General features: G+C 35.5%; 1 protein-coding gene across 14 annotated transcripts in view; it reads left to right on the plus strand.

Annotated features, from left to right (window-relative positions):
* Window positions 1-18,251, plus strand: part of MED6 (mediator complex subunit 6) — a 185,631-nt gene that overhangs the window by 57,417 nt on the left and 109,963 nt on the right. For 3 of the 14 annotated variants that reach the window (XM_067028249.1, XM_067028251.1, XM_067028250.1), the window contains exons 7-9: window positions 8,081-8,108; window positions 8,711-8,837; window positions 14,423-14,469. The exons of 4 other annotated variants lie outside the window; for them this stretch is intronic. In XM_067028249.1, coding sequence (XP_066884350.1) covers window positions 8,081-8,108; window positions 8,711-8,837; window positions 14,423-14,447 — 180 coding nt within the window. In that variant the 3' untranslated portion in view covers window positions 14,448-14,469. Of the gene's footprint in view, window positions 1-8,080; window positions 8,109-8,710; window positions 8,838-9,325; window positions 9,573-14,422; window positions 14,470-16,058; window positions 16,104-18,251 lie in introns of those variants that run through there. 7 more of the 14 variants (XM_067028246.1, XM_067028252.1, XM_067028248.1 and 4 more) reach the window with 4 other exon arrangements.

Genomic DNA, 18,251 nt, shown 5'->3' on the forward strand with positions numbered 1-18,251 from the left:
AGTTAGCAGAAGGAAAGAAATTACAAAGATTAAAAATTATGAAATAGAGACTAGAAAAACAATAGAAAAGAATCAGTGATACACCAGAAACTAACACAACATTTTAAATCAACTATACTTCAATAAAAACAACAACAACAACAAAAAAGCAAGGAAACTAAGGGTGGGTGTTTTGAAAAGATAAACAAAATTGACCAACTTTTAGCTAGACTAACAAAGAGAGGAGACTCAAATAAATAAAATTAGAAATGGAAGAGATGTTACTACTGATGCCACAGAAGTAAAATGATCATAAGAGACTACTATAAACAGTTTATATGCCAAGAATTTGGGTAACCTGTAAGAAATTCCTAGAACATATGACCTACCAAGACTGAGTCATGAAGAAATAGAAAATCTGAACAGACCAATAATGAGTAAGGAGACTGAATCAGTAATTACAAACCTCCCAAAGAAATGTCTAGGTACAGATGACTTCATGGGTGAATTCTACCAAATATTTAAAGAGAATTAACACCAATCCTTCTCAAACTCTTCCAAAAAATTAAAGAGGAGGGAACACTTCCAAATTCATTTTATGAGGCCAGCATTACTCTGATACCGAAGACCAAAAGACACTACAAGACAAGAAAACTACAGTCCAATAAAAATAGATGCAAAAATTCTCAATGAAATACTAGCAAATAAAATGCAATAGTCCATTAAGAGGATCATATATCATGATCAAATGGGATTTATCCCTGGGGTGCAGAGATGGTTCAACATACTAAAATCAATCAGTATGATACACTACCTTATCAGGATGAAGGATAAAAATCACATGATCATCTCAATAGATGCAGAAAAAGCATTTGGGAAAATTCAACATCTTTTTATGATAAAAACAACAAACTAGGTATAAAAAGGAATGTACCTCAACATCATAAAAGCCATGTATAACAAACCCACGGCTATCATATCCAGTGGTGAAGAACAAAGCTTTTTCTCTAAGATCAGGAACAAGACAAGGATATCCACCCTTCACACTTCTGTTCAGCATAGTGCTGGGAGACCTAGCTAGAGAAATTAGGCAGTAAAATGGATCCAAATGGGAAAAGAAGTAAAATTGTCTGTTTGCAGATGTTATGATCTTCCACATAGCAAACCCTAAAGACTCCATTAAAAAAATGTTATAACTAATACATGAATTCAGTGAAGTTGCAGGATACAAAATCAACACACAAAAATCAGTTGCACTTCTATATGCTAACAACTATCAGTAAAGGATATCAAGAAAATCCCACTTCTAATAGCATCAAAAAACATACTTAGGGATAAACTTTTTGTTATCAGCTTTATTGAGATATAATTGGTGTAACATTGTGTAAGTTTAAGGTGTACAACCTGTTGATTTGATACACTTATATACTGCAAAATGATTACTGCCATAGCATTAGTGAACATCTCTGTCATGTCACATAATTACTGTTCTTTTTTATGGTGAGTTCATTTAAGTTTTACTCTCTTAGCAACTTTCAAATATATAATACAGTGTTACTAACTATAATCACCATGTTGTGTATTAGATTTCCAGAACTTATTTCATCTTATACCTTTCACCAACATCTCCCCATTTCCCCCACCCCCTCAGCCACTGGCAGGCACCACTGTACTCTCTGTAGGAGTTTGAACATTTTAGATTCCACATATAAGTGATGTGATATATCATATTTGCCTGTCTGACTCCACTTAATATAATGCTCTCCAGGTTCATCCTTTCACAAATGGCAGGATATCCTTCTTTCTCATGGCTAAATAATATTCCTGTATATGTGTGCATGTGCGCACGTGTGTGTGTATGTGTATCACATATGTCTCTCTCACACACACATATATATATCTCACATCTTCTTTACCCATTCTGTTGACAGACATGTAGGTTGTTTCCATATGTTGGCTATTGTGGATAATGCTGCAGTGAATGTGGGAATGCGCGTGTCCATTCGAGATCCTGTATTCATTTCCTTCAAATATATACCCAAAAGTGGGGTTGCTGGATCATATGGTAGTTCTGTTTTTAATTTTTGGGGGAACCTCTGTACTGTTTTCCATATTGGCTGCACCAATTTGTATTGCCACCAACAGTACACAAGTGTTCCCTTTTTTTTACATCCTCACCAACACTTGTTACTTCTTGTCTTTTCAACGGTAACCATTATAACAACTATGAAGTGATATCTCATTGTGGTTTTGATATGCATTTCCCTGATGATTAGTGATGTTGAGCACCTTTTCATGTACCTATTGGCCATCTGTATGTCTTCTTTGGAAAAATATCTATTCAAGTCCTCTGCCCGTTTTTTAATTGAATTGTTTGTTTTTTCACTGTTGAGATGTATGAGTTCTTTATACATTTTGGATATTAACTTCTTATCAGATATGCGATTTGCAAATATTTCCTTCCATTTTGTAGGTTGCCTTTTCATTTTGTTGATGATTTACTTTGCTGTGCAGAAGCTTTTTGATTTGATGTAGTCTCACTTGTTTATTTTTGCTTTTGGTGCATTTGCTTTTCATGTCAAACCCAAAAACTCATCAGCAAGACTGATGTCAAGGAGCTTACTGCCTATGTTTTCTTCTGGGAGTGTTATGGTTTCAGATCTTACATTCCAGTCTTAAATCGATTTTTGGTTAATTTTTGTGTGTGGTGTAAATTAATTGACCATATATGCATGGGTTTATTTCTGGACTTTCTGTTTTGTTCCATTGATCTATATCTGTTTTTATGCCAATACCATACTGTTTTGATTACTGTAGCTTTGTAATATAGTTTGAAACCTGAGCTATCTGTATTCCCACATTTATTATTTTTGTGAATATTTAGCATTATCCACAATAGCCAAGGTATGGAAATAGCACTAATGTCCATCAACAGATGAATGGATAAAGAAACTATGGTATATACATATAGTTTAATATTATTCAGCCTTTATAAAGAAGGAAATTGTACTATTTGTGGTGTCATGGATGAACCTGGAAGATATTGTGCTAATTGAGATAAGTCAGTCACAGAAGGATGAATACTATATGATTTCACTTACATGAGGTATCTAAAACAGTCAGACTTACAGATGCAGAAAATATAGTGGTTGCCAGAGGATGGAAGAAGGGGAAAATAGGGAGTTTTAAAAAGGCTGTAAAGTTACAGTTATATAAGATGAATAAGTTGTAGAGATCCGCTGTACAACGTACTGCCTACAGTTAACAATATGGTGTTGTGCACTTAAAAACTTGGTAAGAGGGTGGATCTCATATTGAGTGTTCTTAACACACACACACACACACACACACACACACACACACACACACACACACACAAACCCCAAACTAAAGGAGCAGAAGAAATCTTTTGGAGGTGATGGATACGTTTATTACCTTGATTGTGGTGATGGTATCACAGGTGTATGTATATGTCCAAACTCATCAAATTGTGTATATCAAATATGTGCAGGTTTTTTTCATTTATCAGTTATACCTCAATGTACCTGTAAAAAAAAAGAAAGGAACCAGAAATTACTCTGAAGTTTTATTACTCTTATGTGTTTGTGAAGGGAGGAGTAGTGAAATATGAGACTTAAAATTTCGATTAAGGTCATATTGAGAAGAATTGTATATGCTTCACAAAGGAGTTTGTGGTTAGTTCTATGGTCCAATGTTTATTCACTATTTTAAACCCATAACCTGGTACCGCTCCTATAAACATACGTTTCCAAGTACATTAAATGTTAATTGAAATATTAAAACAATGCTATCATCATAAAGACAACATGAAAGCAGTGGTAATTTTTGTACATTCTTTTTCAAATATACCCTCTCTTGAAGTAAACTGAGATATCCTCTACCTAATCTTCTTGACCCTCCGCACTGACTAGCTGTGAATTATTGATGATGGTAGTAGGGACCCATTAAATGTTTAAAAACAGTTGCAAGGAAATAATGTAGTTAATTGTTTGTTTTAGGAAGATAACCATTAACGGTATAGAAGATGCATAGGAAAATGTGTCATGTACCACAATGTTCATTGCAGTTCTATTTACAATAGCCAGGACTTGGAAGCAACCTAAGTGTCCATTGACAGATGAACAGATAAAGAAGATGTGGCACATATATACAGTGGAATATTACTCAGCCATAAAAAGAAACTAAACTGAGTTACTTGTAGTGAGGTTGATGGACCTAGAGTCTGTCATACAGAGTGAAGTAAGTCAGAAAGAGAAAAACAAATACCGTATGCTAACACATGTATATGGAATCTAAAAAACGAAAAAAAAAAATGGTCATGAAGAACCTAGGGGCAAGACGGGAATAAAGATGCAGACCTACTAGAGAATGGACTTGAGGATATGGGGAGGGGGAAGGTGTAAGCTGTGACAAAGTGAGAGAGTGGCATGGACATATATACACTACCAAACGTAAAGTAGATAGCTAGTGGGAAGCAGCCGCAGAGCACAGGGAGATCAGCTCAGTGCTTTGTGACCACCTAGAGGGGTGGGATAGCGAGGGTGGGAGGGAGGGAGACGCAAGAGGGAAGAGATATGGGGATATATGTATATGTATAACTGATTCACTTTGTTATAAAGCAGAAACTAACACACCATTGTAAAGCAGTTATACTCCAATAAAGATGTTAAAAAAATGTGATGTTTGGAGTCAAGGAAGTTAGATTATGGAAAGCCTGAATTAATTCTGTGGCCATAGATAGAGAGGAAACAGATTCAAGATATATTTCAGATTTAGCATTGCCTAAATTTGGTGGTTGGATATGGAGAGATTGGCATTATGGATGATTCTGAGGTTTCAGTCCTAGGATTAGAATCAACTTGGTGTTGAACCCAAATTCAGAATATAGGAAAAGAAACAAATTTGGGGTTAAATATAGTTGTTAGGGGTTCTATTTTCATTAGCCAACCTCCAGAACATTCAGTAGCTTACTGCTGTGTTTGCGTTCTGTGGTACTCCAGCTGAATGACAGTTCCTTTTTCTCTGGCTAGGGGGTCCTGACTTGAATTCCGAATACTGTTCTATCCTGGTGAGCTAGGCTGGACAATGTAGAAAGCTCAAAGAGTGTCTTGAATCTTAAAACAAAAAAACTTCACTTTGTAGAAAGTTATAGAAATTTAGAAATGCATCTAAAAATAGAGGGAATAATAAAAAATGAAACCCTCATGTACCTATTGCTATTATGCTGCTTCAACAGTTATCAGGCATGGCCAATCTTGTTTTCTCTCTTCTTCCCTTATTTCCTCCCAATTATTTTAAGCAGGTTGCAGACTACATATCATTTCAGTGAGTTTTTACATTTTTCTTGTAAAGGTTTAGCCATAGTCACCCTTAAGTTGTCATTTTCCAGAACCTCACCTTCTTTTAACCATCCAGGGGCCAAAAGCCAACTCACAAAGAGAGAGAGAGATGTCAACTCTATGTAGGAGAACTACGAGAAGGAAGGCTTTCTCTAGAACTTTTAATAATCTCTTTGTTTCTCCAACCCACAGCATTTCTCCTCAGATCTGGAGAAGAAAATAGATTCTTGGTCTCCTCGAAGCCTTCTCTGAGCTCCTATTTACCTATTTTGTCTTCCAGAACCATTTGTAGCTTAGGATTTCTGGATCCGAGGGATGTTGCCCCTTTATGGGGGTGCTCGGGAGAATATTGGAGAAGTCCTGCATTTTTCCTTGAAGCTCCTTTTTCCATATTTTAACTTTTGTTACTACTGAAAGTTACACCAAAACTGATGTGATAGGAGTTCAGGCCTTCAGTGCCTTTTGCTATGAATGTCTTTTCAGTGCTGTTTTCAGAAACTGCTAGGACACCATAGGATATTGCTTCAGTTAGGTTTATTCCAAAGTTACCTAATAAATTTTGCCAGAAAGGTCACCTCCGTTCTATTTTCCCATCTTAAACCACATCCTACTAGTTTTTGTGACAGTGTTCACTAGAAAAGATTAGACAGTGTGCACTAGGTAGGTAATGAATGACATTTCAATGTCTGGATATGGTCCAGTGTCCAGTATAGTTCAAGTGGTTCAGTGCTAGCAGTATAAGAATATCGCCTCTCAATTTCTCATTCCTCAATGTTACACCATCTATTTCCTCTCCTGTTTTAAAGTAAAGAAAAATTATTTGTTCCCTCAAATTATTTTAGACATGTTTAAGTCCTAATATGTTCATAAAACAGGTAATTATGTTGTTGTGTTGGGGATTCCCATGACCACCCCCATGTTTGGAGATTTGCTTGAAGGACTCACAGAATTTATTACAGTGACATGGTAGGGCTATACAAGCCAGATATAAGGAAAAAAGGCAGTAGTGGAGTCTGGAGGATTCCATCTGCGGGCTTCCTTACACTCTCTTCTTCCCATGAAGAGTCATACAGAGTACATTCTTGCCTTAACAGTGAAAATGCAGCAACATGTAAGTGATATTTCTGCCTAAGGAAGTCCATTAGAGACTTGGTGCTCACGTTCTGGGGGGAGGTTTTTCAGGTAGGTACCTTCTATCTAGCACATACCAAAATTCCACATTCTTTGAAGGAAGGCAGGTATTCAGCAAAAACAACATTTTTTATACAAACAGTCTAGGTGTAATGAACTGCCATTATCAGTTATAAAATGGTGGGAACCCTCCTGAAATCCAAATTTCCAGATACCAGCCAAAGGCCAACCTTGCAGCCTGGCCCTTCTAAGGATAGTAGCTCAGGCCTTCTATGTTAACCTTTTCTGTACAATGGGTAATAATGGGAAGCTCAGTTTTGGTCTTAAGTGTAATGGTTCCCAGAACTTGTAGTTGGCGTGGGCGAGTAGGCAGTTTGTAGCATGAATCTGGATCATGTGACATCAGAAAAGTGTGTAGTCTCTAGTCATAGGAATAGATAAGAAGCTTAAGGAGGTCATGTAAATTCAGAAAGAAATTCAGAAAACAAATGGAGGCATTAAACTGTATAAAAATAAAGAGAACACTTTCATTCTGAGATGACAGGGATGTATAGAGAGGTATTTTTTATGTATATATATCTGTATATAAAGGTATAATAAGTTTGGAGGTAGGTAGATAGGAGAGAACTTGGGACATTGACACCCTTATTGGCTGAGGGTGAGGGACAGGTTGTGAGCCTTGAGGAGGAAGAAGGAGGGAGAGGAGGAGGAAAGTGTTTTAAAGCATTTAACTTGGGTAGTGAGAACAGGGAGATGACAGGGCCCTCTGAATTAAAAGAATTGCTGTGCAGAATGAAGGATCTGACCTTGTTCCTGACTCTTAGTGCCCCCATCATTTTTTCCTGCATTTTGATTTCTAATAGTCCACTCAACAGAAGCCTTATATTCATAGAAAAATACCTCTTTTTCTTTATGTCCCATACCTGCCAACTTTAAAAGTCAGACATCCAAATTTCATTCTACTTACTTATAGCTCATATCCCCTATGCAAATAAGCCTCTGGAGTCTTGAAAGGCTCCATTATTCCCTCTCATTGGATTCTCCTTAGCTACTTTTTTTTTTTTTTTTTTTTTTTTTTTTTGTGGTACGCGGGCCTCTCACTGTTTTGGACTCTCCAGTTGCGGAGCACAGGCTCCGGACGCGCAGTCTCAGCAGCCATGGCTCACGGGCCCAGCCGCCATGTGGGATCTTCCCAGACCAGGGCACGAACCCGTGTCCCCTGCATCGGCAGGCAGACTCTCAACCACTGCGCCACCAGGGAAGCCCCCTTAGCTACTTTTTATAAAGCATTGTAGCCTCGGTGCAGAGACAAAGGGCTTTGTTGATGTTCAAGGGTTTTTTTGTTTGATTCTTTTGTTCTAGTTTTAGATTTGTGTCTTTTCTGGAACGGGAATAAGAAGTAGAAAATGATAAATTTACTTTTTTATGGTACATGGATAGTAGTTCCTCTTCATGAAGTCATTTATAATATAATTCGCATGCAGGTGTAATTTTAATGAAAATTATGACATCAAGAAGCAAAAAGCTTTGCTAACCTGCCCTGTTTTCTTCTTCCTCTTCCTCCACACCTCTTCCCCACTTTTTTTTTTTTTTTTTTTTTTTAATTACAGCAAAAGTCTGGAGAAAAGCCTGTCCCAGGTATGGTTCATCTGATAATTCTTATCAAACTTGAAATAAGACCAAACAGCCTGTTTAACTCAGTAACAATCAACATGTGAGGTGAATTATGATCATTTTGTCCTTTTAGACTCTAATGCTAGTTTGTTACTCCTAACCTTTGATCTGCTGATGGCCAAAAGGTGGTGCTTTTGTGGTAATGATATTAGTATTTGAAAGATGCATTGGACTGGGATGAACAGGTATTGAGGGTGTGTGGAGAAGCTGAGGTGATTCGAAGTTGTCAAAAGTTTGAAAAAAGGCCTTCTGTTTCATCATTGAGAATAGGTATTGGACTATCCATTAACCTGGCATAGAGTAGTTATGTATCTTTTTTATGCATAATATCTTATTTAAATGTCATGTGTTTTTGTCTAGTATCATAATTTGCTTGTATTATCAGGTTTTTGGTTTGTAAATTGGTTCTTATACATCTGCCTGATGAAACAGCTACATTTAGAACTTGAGATAAGTAGTTCTAAATTAATTTGAGAGTCTAAACCATTCACATTAACTGTTGTCTAAATTGGTCTTATCCCTCCACCCTCCTCCCCCTCCAAAAAATATCTGCTTTTGATGTCTAGTGGATCAGACAAAGAAAGAGGCAGAACCTATACCAGAAACTGTAAAATCTGAGGAGAAGGAGACCACAAAGAACGTTCAACAGACTGTGGGCACTAAAGGCCCCCCTGAAAAACGAATGAGACTTCAGTGAGTATTGGACGAGAGAGACGCTTGCAAGACTCCTCTTGTCCATATTTTACCTCATTACTGTGACAGGCTCTTGAACTTTAAAATTTTTTGTCACAATCATTTGTATAGAATGTGCTTGTTCTTTGAGAAAGGATGTAAGGATGCTCATGCTTTCAGTCTGAATATTTTTAATGTATCTTTTGTAACCTGTTCCCTACTGGACTTGAGCAGCTTCCTCCCTCACATGTTTACTGTGATATATGTTTAAAGATAAAATAAAGGTATTTGTATAAATTAGTTTATCATGACTTTTTCCCCCTTATTTTCCCTCTGAAATATTTCCATATGCATTTTGTAAACACAAAGGATTAATGTTAAAATAGTAGCTAAGCTTATTTTCTATTATTAGTTGCATATTCCTCAGTACTAAAATAGTAAAGTTACTGACAGTTTGAAAGGTAAAGAAAAGGAAAACAACCTCATTAAGCAATATCACAACCCTACAGATACTATAACAATGTTGTGGCATGGAAGCATGGAGTCTTAACCACTGGACCACCAGGCAAGTCCCTGTGTGTAGATATTTTTAAAACCATGGTTTGTAATTATTCTGTTCATACAATTTTACTTTATCGTATTATGTCTGTTGTATGTGCTATTCCATGTTTACTTAGTTTTTATAGACTATTTATACTTTGTTAACTGAATAATTCCTATGAGTGATTATATCTGTTTTCTTAAACTCTCCCTGTGTTGTACTTAAGTTTTTCCCAATTTACAGTTTGCATTAAGGCTGTAGTGATTACATTATTTAAATAAAGCTGTAGTGTATCATGAGTTTTCAGTATTTAGTATTTATCTCCTTAGTATAGAGTCCCAGCCGTAGAATCATTAGAATCTGTATGGTTTTTTTTTGGACCTGTTATTACTCTAACAGCAAAATATGAAAGTACCAAGTTCTCTAGAATCTCGCTGACACTGAGTATTGTCATCTACATTTTAGTGCCAATTACGTAGCAAAAAACTGGTGTTTCATTATTTTAAGTGGTTGAATAATTTCTCATCTTTGATTCTTTTATGAAGTATCTGATTTTCTGTATTGTGTAAAATTTTTTAGTTGTTTTATTTTGACATAATTTCAGGCTTACAGAAGAGTTGTCAGAGTAGTACAGAGAATTCCTTTATATATATCTTTTGCCCTAATTCCCTGTATATTAACGTTTTCCATATTTGTCTTATTCTTTAATCTCTGTTTCTCTTTGCCTATCTCTAACTCCTGTTGTCATCTGCTGTTTCTCTCTCCCTCTCTCTATGTATGTGTGTGTGTGTATACATATACATATAATACACATATACACCTTTTATTTTGGATTGAGAGTTGGTTGCAATTGTGATGCCCATTTTCCCTAAGAACTTTAGTGTGCATTTCCTAAAATCAAGGACATTCTTTTACATAGCCTTCGTACAATTATCAGAATTAAACCGGTATGATACCATTATCTAATCTGTAGGTCTTATTCAGATCTTGCTAGTGGTGCCAAGAATGTCATTTACAGCAAAAGAATATCCTGATTGTGTGTTAGATTTAGTTGTCCTATCTCTTTAGTCTCCTTTAATCTGGAACAGTTCTTTAATCTTCCATGTTTTTCATGACTTGATATTTAAAGAGTTTACACCAGTGATTTTGTTGAATGTCTCTTAATTTGGGTTTGTTTGATATATTTTCATAATTAAATTCACCTCATGCACTTAAAAACTTTTTTTTTAAATTCCAAGCATTGTTTATTCCAGGATTGCGAGAATGGTTCAACAATTGGAATCTATTACTCTGAATTAACATATTAATTGCAAAAATATACTTTTGTTAGGAATACCATGGAAAAGATACTTATGGAGGCACGTGCTGTCAATTTGTCCCATTTCTGGTGATGTTAACTTTGATCACTTGGTTAAGGTAGTGTTTGTCAGGTTACTCCACTGTAAAGTTAGAATTTTTCTTTTTGTAATTTATAGGTATTTTGGGGGGGGGGGAGTGGGTGGAGGTCTGTAAATACCCTGTAATTGCTCAGAACTTTTACCCTCCAGTAGCATTCACTGATAATTCTTGCCTTAATCATTTATTACTATTATGGTTGCCAAATGGTGATTTTCTCATTCCTTCAATTCCTTCTGTGCTTATTAGTTGGCTTTCTGCTATAAAGAAGAGCTTTCCTTTTCCCCCTACTTATTTATTTATATCATTGTAGACTCTTGGATTCTTATTTATTCAATGAGTTATATTTATTTACTATCATTAATTTATACTGATGCTCAAATTTTCCCACATTGGACCAATGGGAACCGTTTCAAGATGATTCTTAGGTCCTTTTGACATGACCTTCTCATTCATTGAGGATTTTCTTTATGTTTTGGCACAATAAGATATCCCAGGCTCATTCCAACCCTGGAGTCAGCCATTTCTCTAAGGACCCCTAGTTCCTTTTGGTGGAGAATATATTTGGAAATCAAGATATGTGTGCAAGGTGTGTTCATCTGCTACTGGGGTGTCATGGCTTCTGGGCTTTGTCAGCTGATAGAGTTAAGAAATAGATATATACTGGAACTTCTCTGGTGGCCCAGTGGTTAAGACTCTGTGCTTCCACTGCAGGGGGCATGGGTTTGATCCCTGGTTGGGGAACTAAGATCTTGCATGCTACGCAGCCAAAAAAAAAAGAAAAAGAAATAGATATGTACATGACATGAGTGAATACACATATGTCCACACACATATCTATCTGTCTATTCTATATGTATTAAAAGCAACCAATTCACACTGATAACACCAATTCCAGTTTATTCATCACAGGGTTCACTCTGTTCTCTTTCACATTTGTAACTTTCTTCCACATTGATTAGAACTGTTTCTTGTTATCCACAATGTTTGTACTTATTTGCTTAATCCTAGAATAACAAAAAGTTGTTTTAGAATTGCTAACCTATACCTCTGCAAAAAAAGAAACTCTTAATTATAATTCAGTATTTACTTAGAGTTCTTTTTGGCTTTAGTTTGTAGATATATAGTTCAGATACTGTATTTTAAAATTATTTGGGTTAATTTTTTTTTTTTCAGTGTGGTTACACTACTCATTTATCAGATGTTCCAGTTCATTCGGTTCTGTTTTGAATTTCATTTTAGTTTTTCCCCTCATTATTATTGATTACTTTGTTTTGTTGTTGTAGTACTGTGGGATGTGTGAGTTGTTAGCATAGTTCTTAATGTCAGACCTGTCCAAGAGAGATTCTAAGTATCATACCCCTTCCTCATTTTTTCTATCTTTTCCACCTTATTCCTACCTGCCCCTCTCGAAGAAATGAACCTAATTAGTCTCTAGTTTGCTGTATGTCTGCTGCACAAGTGAATAGATTTTTTCTTATTTCCCCTTCTTACACAAAAGGCAACATATTATATGAACTTTTGCACTTTGCTTACTTTCCACTTATTTAAGCATGAACTTTGACATAAAGATATTAACTCTAGTATTTTTTCAACTTTTTATTTCCAGCAAAGCTCCTTTTTCTTTCACTTACATTATTTTAAAGTATCACTTAACAGAAAAGTACACAAAATAATAGTACAGTTCATTGTACCTGTGTAACTTACCATGCAGGTAAAGAAATTGAACATTGCCAATACCCCAGAAGCTCCTTTATGTCCCCTCCTAATCTCAATGTTTGTCCTGATTAGAGGTCACACTTATCCTCAGTTTTATGGTAATCACTTGTTTTCTTTATATTTTTACCACATCACCTTGCATCCCTAAATAAATTTTTAGTTATTATTGCCTACTTTTTATTTTTAGTATGGATAGATTCAGTATGTGTATTTCATGTATGACTAATGTTCAATACTATGTGACATTTATCATAGTTGTTTCATGTTATTGTGGTTCTTTTCATTTTCATACAGTATTCCTTTACATACATGTATTACAACTTAAAAAATCCATTCTTATGGTGATGGACATTTGGATTGTTTGTAGTTTGGGGCTATTGTGAAAAATTGCTTTTATGAATATTCTTTTTGGTGTATATTATAGGCTGAATTGTGTCATCTCACCCCCCACTCCACCCCCAACATGTTGAAGTCCTAACTCCCAGTACCTCAGAATGTTACGTTATTTGGAAATAGGGTCATTTCAGATGTTATTAGTTAAGACGAGGTCTTGCTAGACTAGGCTGAGACCCTAATCTGATGAGACTGGTGATCTAATAAAAAGAATGCCACATGAAGAGACAAAGGGAGACACCATGTGAAGATAGAAGATTGTAGTGTTGCATCTACAAGCTTAAAAACACCAGATTGACACCAAATTACCAAAAGCAAGGAAGAGGCAAGGAAGGATTCCCCTGTAGGTTTCAGGGGGAATATGGCCCTGCACATACCTTGATTTTGGACTTCTAGCCTTCAGAACTTTGAGATAATAAATTTCTATTGTTTTATTTTCCAGTTTATACTCCCACCAGCAGTGTGCGAGAGTTCCTATTGTCCACACCTTTGCTGACCCTTGATACTGTCAACTAAAGAAAATTTTAGTCTCTGATGGGCATACAGTGGTATCTTGTTGAGGCTGAAATTTGTATTTCCTGGTGATTTGATGATGTTACGCATTCTTTCCTGTGATTGTTGGCTACTTGAATATCCATTTTTGTGAAGTGTGTCTTTTGCACATTTTTGTACTGTTTTGTCTGTGTTTGTCTTATAGAGTAAGAAGAGTCCTTTGTTGGTTACATGTATTGTGTTTGAATGTATCTTCTCTCCACTCTGGCTTGCCTTTTTACCCTTTAATGGTGACCTAAAAATGATCAGAAGTTCTTAATTTTAATGTAGCTCAGTTTGTCAATCTTCTCCTTTATTGTTAATGCTTTTTTATGTCTTGTTTGAGGTTTTTCCCTACATTGAGGTTATGAAGATATACTCCTCTGTGATTATCTACAAGCTTTATTATTTTACATTTCACATTCAGGAGTATAGTCCATTTGGTTGGGATTGATCTATAAATCAATTTGGGGAGAACTGACAATTTAGCAATATCAAGTATTCAGAACCACCAACTTGTTATATTCCTCCTTTTATTTAGGTTTCCTTTAATTTCTCAGAGTAAAGTTATGAGCTTTCAGAGTACAGGTCTTGTACATGTTTTGTTAAAGTTACCCCTAAGCATAACGTGTTTTTTTGATGCTGTTGTAAAAGATGTTTTAAAAAATTTAATTTCCATTTGTTTGTCTCTAGTATATAGACCTTGTATCCTGTTACTTTACTAAATTCAGTAATTAGTTCTGGTAGCTTTTTTGTGCATTGCTTAGGAATTTCTACATCCGTGATCAGTGTGTCATCTGGGAATAAAAAGAGTTTTATCTTCAATCTGTATACCTTTCAAAAAATTGTGGTAAAATATAAATAACATAAAATTTACCATTTTAAACACTTTAAGTATACAATTCAGTGACATTGACTGCATTTACATTGTTGTGCAGCTATCATCACCATCCATTTCCAGAACTTCTTCATCGTTCCAAACTGAAACTCTACTCATTAAACACTCTCTTTTTCCCCGTTCCTCCAGCCCCTGGCAACCACCATTCTACTGATGTCCTGATGAATTTGACTGCTGTAGGTATCTCATATAACTAGAATCATACAATATTTGCTTTTTTGTGTCCTGCTTATTTCACTTAGCATAAGGTCTTCAAGGTTCATCCATATTCTAGCATGTGTCAGAATTTCCTTTTTGAGGTTAAGTAATATTTTGTTGTATGTATATATGTATGCACACACACATTCTGTTTATTCCTTCGTCAGTCCATGGACATTTGAGTTGCTTCCACCTTTTCACTATTGTAAATAATGCTACTACAGGGACTTCCCTGGTGGTCCAGTGGTTAAGAATCTGTGCTCCCAATGCAGGGGGCCCGGGTTCGATCTCTGGTCAGGGAACTAGGTCCCGCATGCCACAACTAAAGAACCCTTGCGCTGCAACTAAAGATCCCACACGCAGCAATGAAGATCCCACCTCCCACAACTAAGACGCAGCACAGCCAAACAAATGAATAGATAAATATTTTTTTAAAAATAATGCTGCTACAAACAGTGATGTACAAATATCTGGCAATGCATGTGGGAAGGGGTGCAGAGCCTCCGTGCCCTTTCTGGGTGCACCACTCTCGGAATTTCCACATGTTCACTGACCGGAAAGCTTTCAGAACCTTGTCCTTTTAGGGTTTTTATGGAGGCTTCATTACATGGATATGATTGATTAAATTATTGGCTATTGGTGATCAAACCCAGCTTCAGCCCCCTTTCCATCCCCAGAGATGGGGGTGGGGTGGGATCAAAACCCTCTAATCACAAGGTTGGTTCCTCTGGTGACCAGCTCCCATTTTAAGGTGACATAGGGGCTTTCCAAAAGTCACCTCATTAACATCACAAAAGACACCTTTATGGCTCTACCCTCAGGAAATTCCAAGGGTTTTAGGAGTTCTGTGCCAGGAAGAAGAAGACCAAATATATATTTCTTATTATAAATTACTATATCACACCTAACAATTAGTGAGGTTGACCATCTTTTTATGTGCTTTACTGGTCATTTGTGTATTTTTTTTTACATAAAATATTTTTATAAAATTAAAGCAGAATATTTGTATATCTTTGGAGAAAAGTATTCAAGGCTTTGGCACATTAAAAATATTTTAAAATTAAGGTATAGTTGAAGTTTCAGATGTACAACATAGTAGTTCACAAATTTTAAAGATTATACTCCATTTATAGTTATTATAAAATATTGGCTATATTTCCTGTGCTATACAATATATCCTTGTAGCTTATTTTTTTAATACATATCTCTTAATACCCTTCTATCTTGCCCCTCCCCATTTTCTCCCCACTAACCCCTTATTGGTCATATCATTTGCAAATATTTTCTCCCATTCAGTAGGATGTCTTTTTGTTTTGTCAATGGTTTCTTTTGCTGTGAAGAAGCTTATAAGTTTGATTAGGTCCCATTTGTTTATTTTTGCTTTTATTTGTTTTGTTTAGAAGACAGATCCAAAGATCTATGATTTATGTCAAAGAGTGTTCTGCCTATGTTTTTTTCTAAGAATTTTATGGTTTCTGGTCTTACATTTACATCTTTAACTTTAATTTTAAGTTTATTTTTGTATATGGTGTGAGAAAATGTTTTAATTTCATTCTTTCACATGTAGCTGTTCAGTTTTCCCAGCACCATTTATTGAAGAGACTGTCTTTTCTTCATTGTATATTCTTGCCTCCTTTGTTGTAAATTAATTGACCATAAGTAAATGGGTTTATTTCTAGACTTTCTCTGTATTCTGTTCCCTTGATCTGTGTGTCTCTTTCTGTACTAGTACCATACTGTTTTGGTTACTGTATCTTTGTGGTGTAGTCTAATGTCAGGGAGTGTGATACCTCCACCTCAGTTCTTTCTCAAGACTGTTTTGACTTTTCAGGGTCATTTGTGTTTCCATGCAAAATTTAATATTATATGTTCTGGTTCTGTGAAAAAATGCCATTGGTATTTCAGTAGGTACATTGAATCTGTAGATAACCTTGGGTAGTATGGTCATTTTACCAATATAAATTTTTCTGGCCTATGAACACAGTATGTCTTTCCATCTGTGTCATCTTCAATTTCTTTCATCAGTGTCAGTGTTTCGAGTTCAGATCTTTTACCTCCTTAGGTAAGTATATTCCTAGGTATTTTATTCTTTTTGATGCAGTTGAAAATGGAGTTGTTTCCTTATTTTCTCTTTCTGATAGTTTGTTGTTAGTATATAGAAATGCAACAGATTTCTGTATAATTTGTATCCCGCAACTTTACTGAACTAATTGATGAACTCCAGTAGTTTTTGGTAGTTTCTTTTGGACTTTCTAAATATAGTATCATGCCATCTGCAAGCAGTGACAGTTTTACTTCTTCATTTCCAATTTGGATTCCTTTTATTTCTTTGTCTTGTCTGATTGCTGTGGCTAGGACTTCCAGTACTAAGTTGAATAAAAAGTGGCAAATGTGTGCATCCTTTTCTTGTTCCTGATTTAGATGAAATGCTTTCAGCTTTTGACCATTGAGTATGATGTTAGCTGTGGGCTTATCATATATGGCCTTTATAATGTTGAGGTATGTTCCCTCTATACCACCCACTTTCTGGAGAGTTTTTATCATAAATGGATGTTGAATTTTGTCAAAATCTTTTACTGCATCTATTGAAATGATTATATGATTTTTATTTTTCAATTTGTTAATATGTATCACATTTATAGATTTATGGATATTGAGCCATCCTTGCATCCCTGGGATAAATCCCACTTGATCATGGTGTATGATCTTTGTAATGTACTGTTGAGTTTGGTTTACTAATGTTTTGTCAAAGATTTTTACATCTATGTTCATCAGTGATATTGGCCTCTAATTTTATTTTTTTCTGATAATCTTTGTCTTGTTTGGATATCAAGGTGATGTTGGTCTCAAACAATGAGTTTGGAAGTGTTCCTTCCTCTGCAATTTTTTGGAATAGTTTGAGAAGGATAGGTGTTAACTCTTCTCTAAATGTTTGGTAGCATTCACCTGTGTAGCTCTCTGGTTCTGGACCTTTGTTTTTTGGGAGTTAAAAAAAATTGTTGATTCACTTTCATTACTGGTAATTTGTCTGTTCATATTTTCTATTTTTTCCTGGTTTAGTCTTGGGAGATTGTACATTTCTAAGAATTTGTTCATTTTATCTCGGTTCTTCATTATTGGCATATAGTTGTTCACAGTAATCTTTTATGATCCTTTGTATTTCTGTGGTTATAACTTCTTTTCCATTTCTGATTTGGGCCCTCTCTCTTTTTTTCTTGATGAGTCTGGCTAAAAGTTTATCATTTTTGTTTCTCTTTACAAAGAACCAGCTCTTAGTTTCATTGATCTTTTCTTTCTTTTTTTAGTCTCTATTTCATGTATTTCTGCTCTGATCTTTATGATTTCTTTCCTTCTAACTACCCTTGAGTTTTGTTTGTTCTTCTTTTTCTAGTTCCTTTAGGTATAAGTTGGGTTGTTTGAGATTTTTTCTTGTTTCCTGAGGTAAGGTTGTATTGCTATAAACTTCCCTTTAGTGCAGCAATTCATTGGTTATTTAGTAACATATTTTTAGCCTCCACAATTTGTGTCTTTTGCAGTTTTTTTCTTGTAGTTGATTTCTAGTCTAATAGTGTTGTGGTCAGAAGAGATGCTTGATACGATTTCAACTTTCTTAAATTTACCGAGACTTGTTTTGTGGCCTAGCATGTGATCTATCCTGGAGAATGTTCTATGTGCACTTCAAAAGAATATGTGTTCTACTGGTCTAAGTGTGCCCTTGTTTCCCTACTGATTTTCAGTCTGGATGATCTGTCCATTGATT

This window comes from Kogia breviceps, chromosome 3 (assembly GCF_026419965.1).
Source record: "Kogia breviceps isolate mKogBre1 chromosome 3, mKogBre1 haplotype 1, whole genome shotgun sequence".
Classification (NCBI taxonomy): domain Eukaryota; kingdom Metazoa; phylum Chordata; class Mammalia; order Artiodactyla; family Physeteridae; genus Kogia; species Kogia breviceps.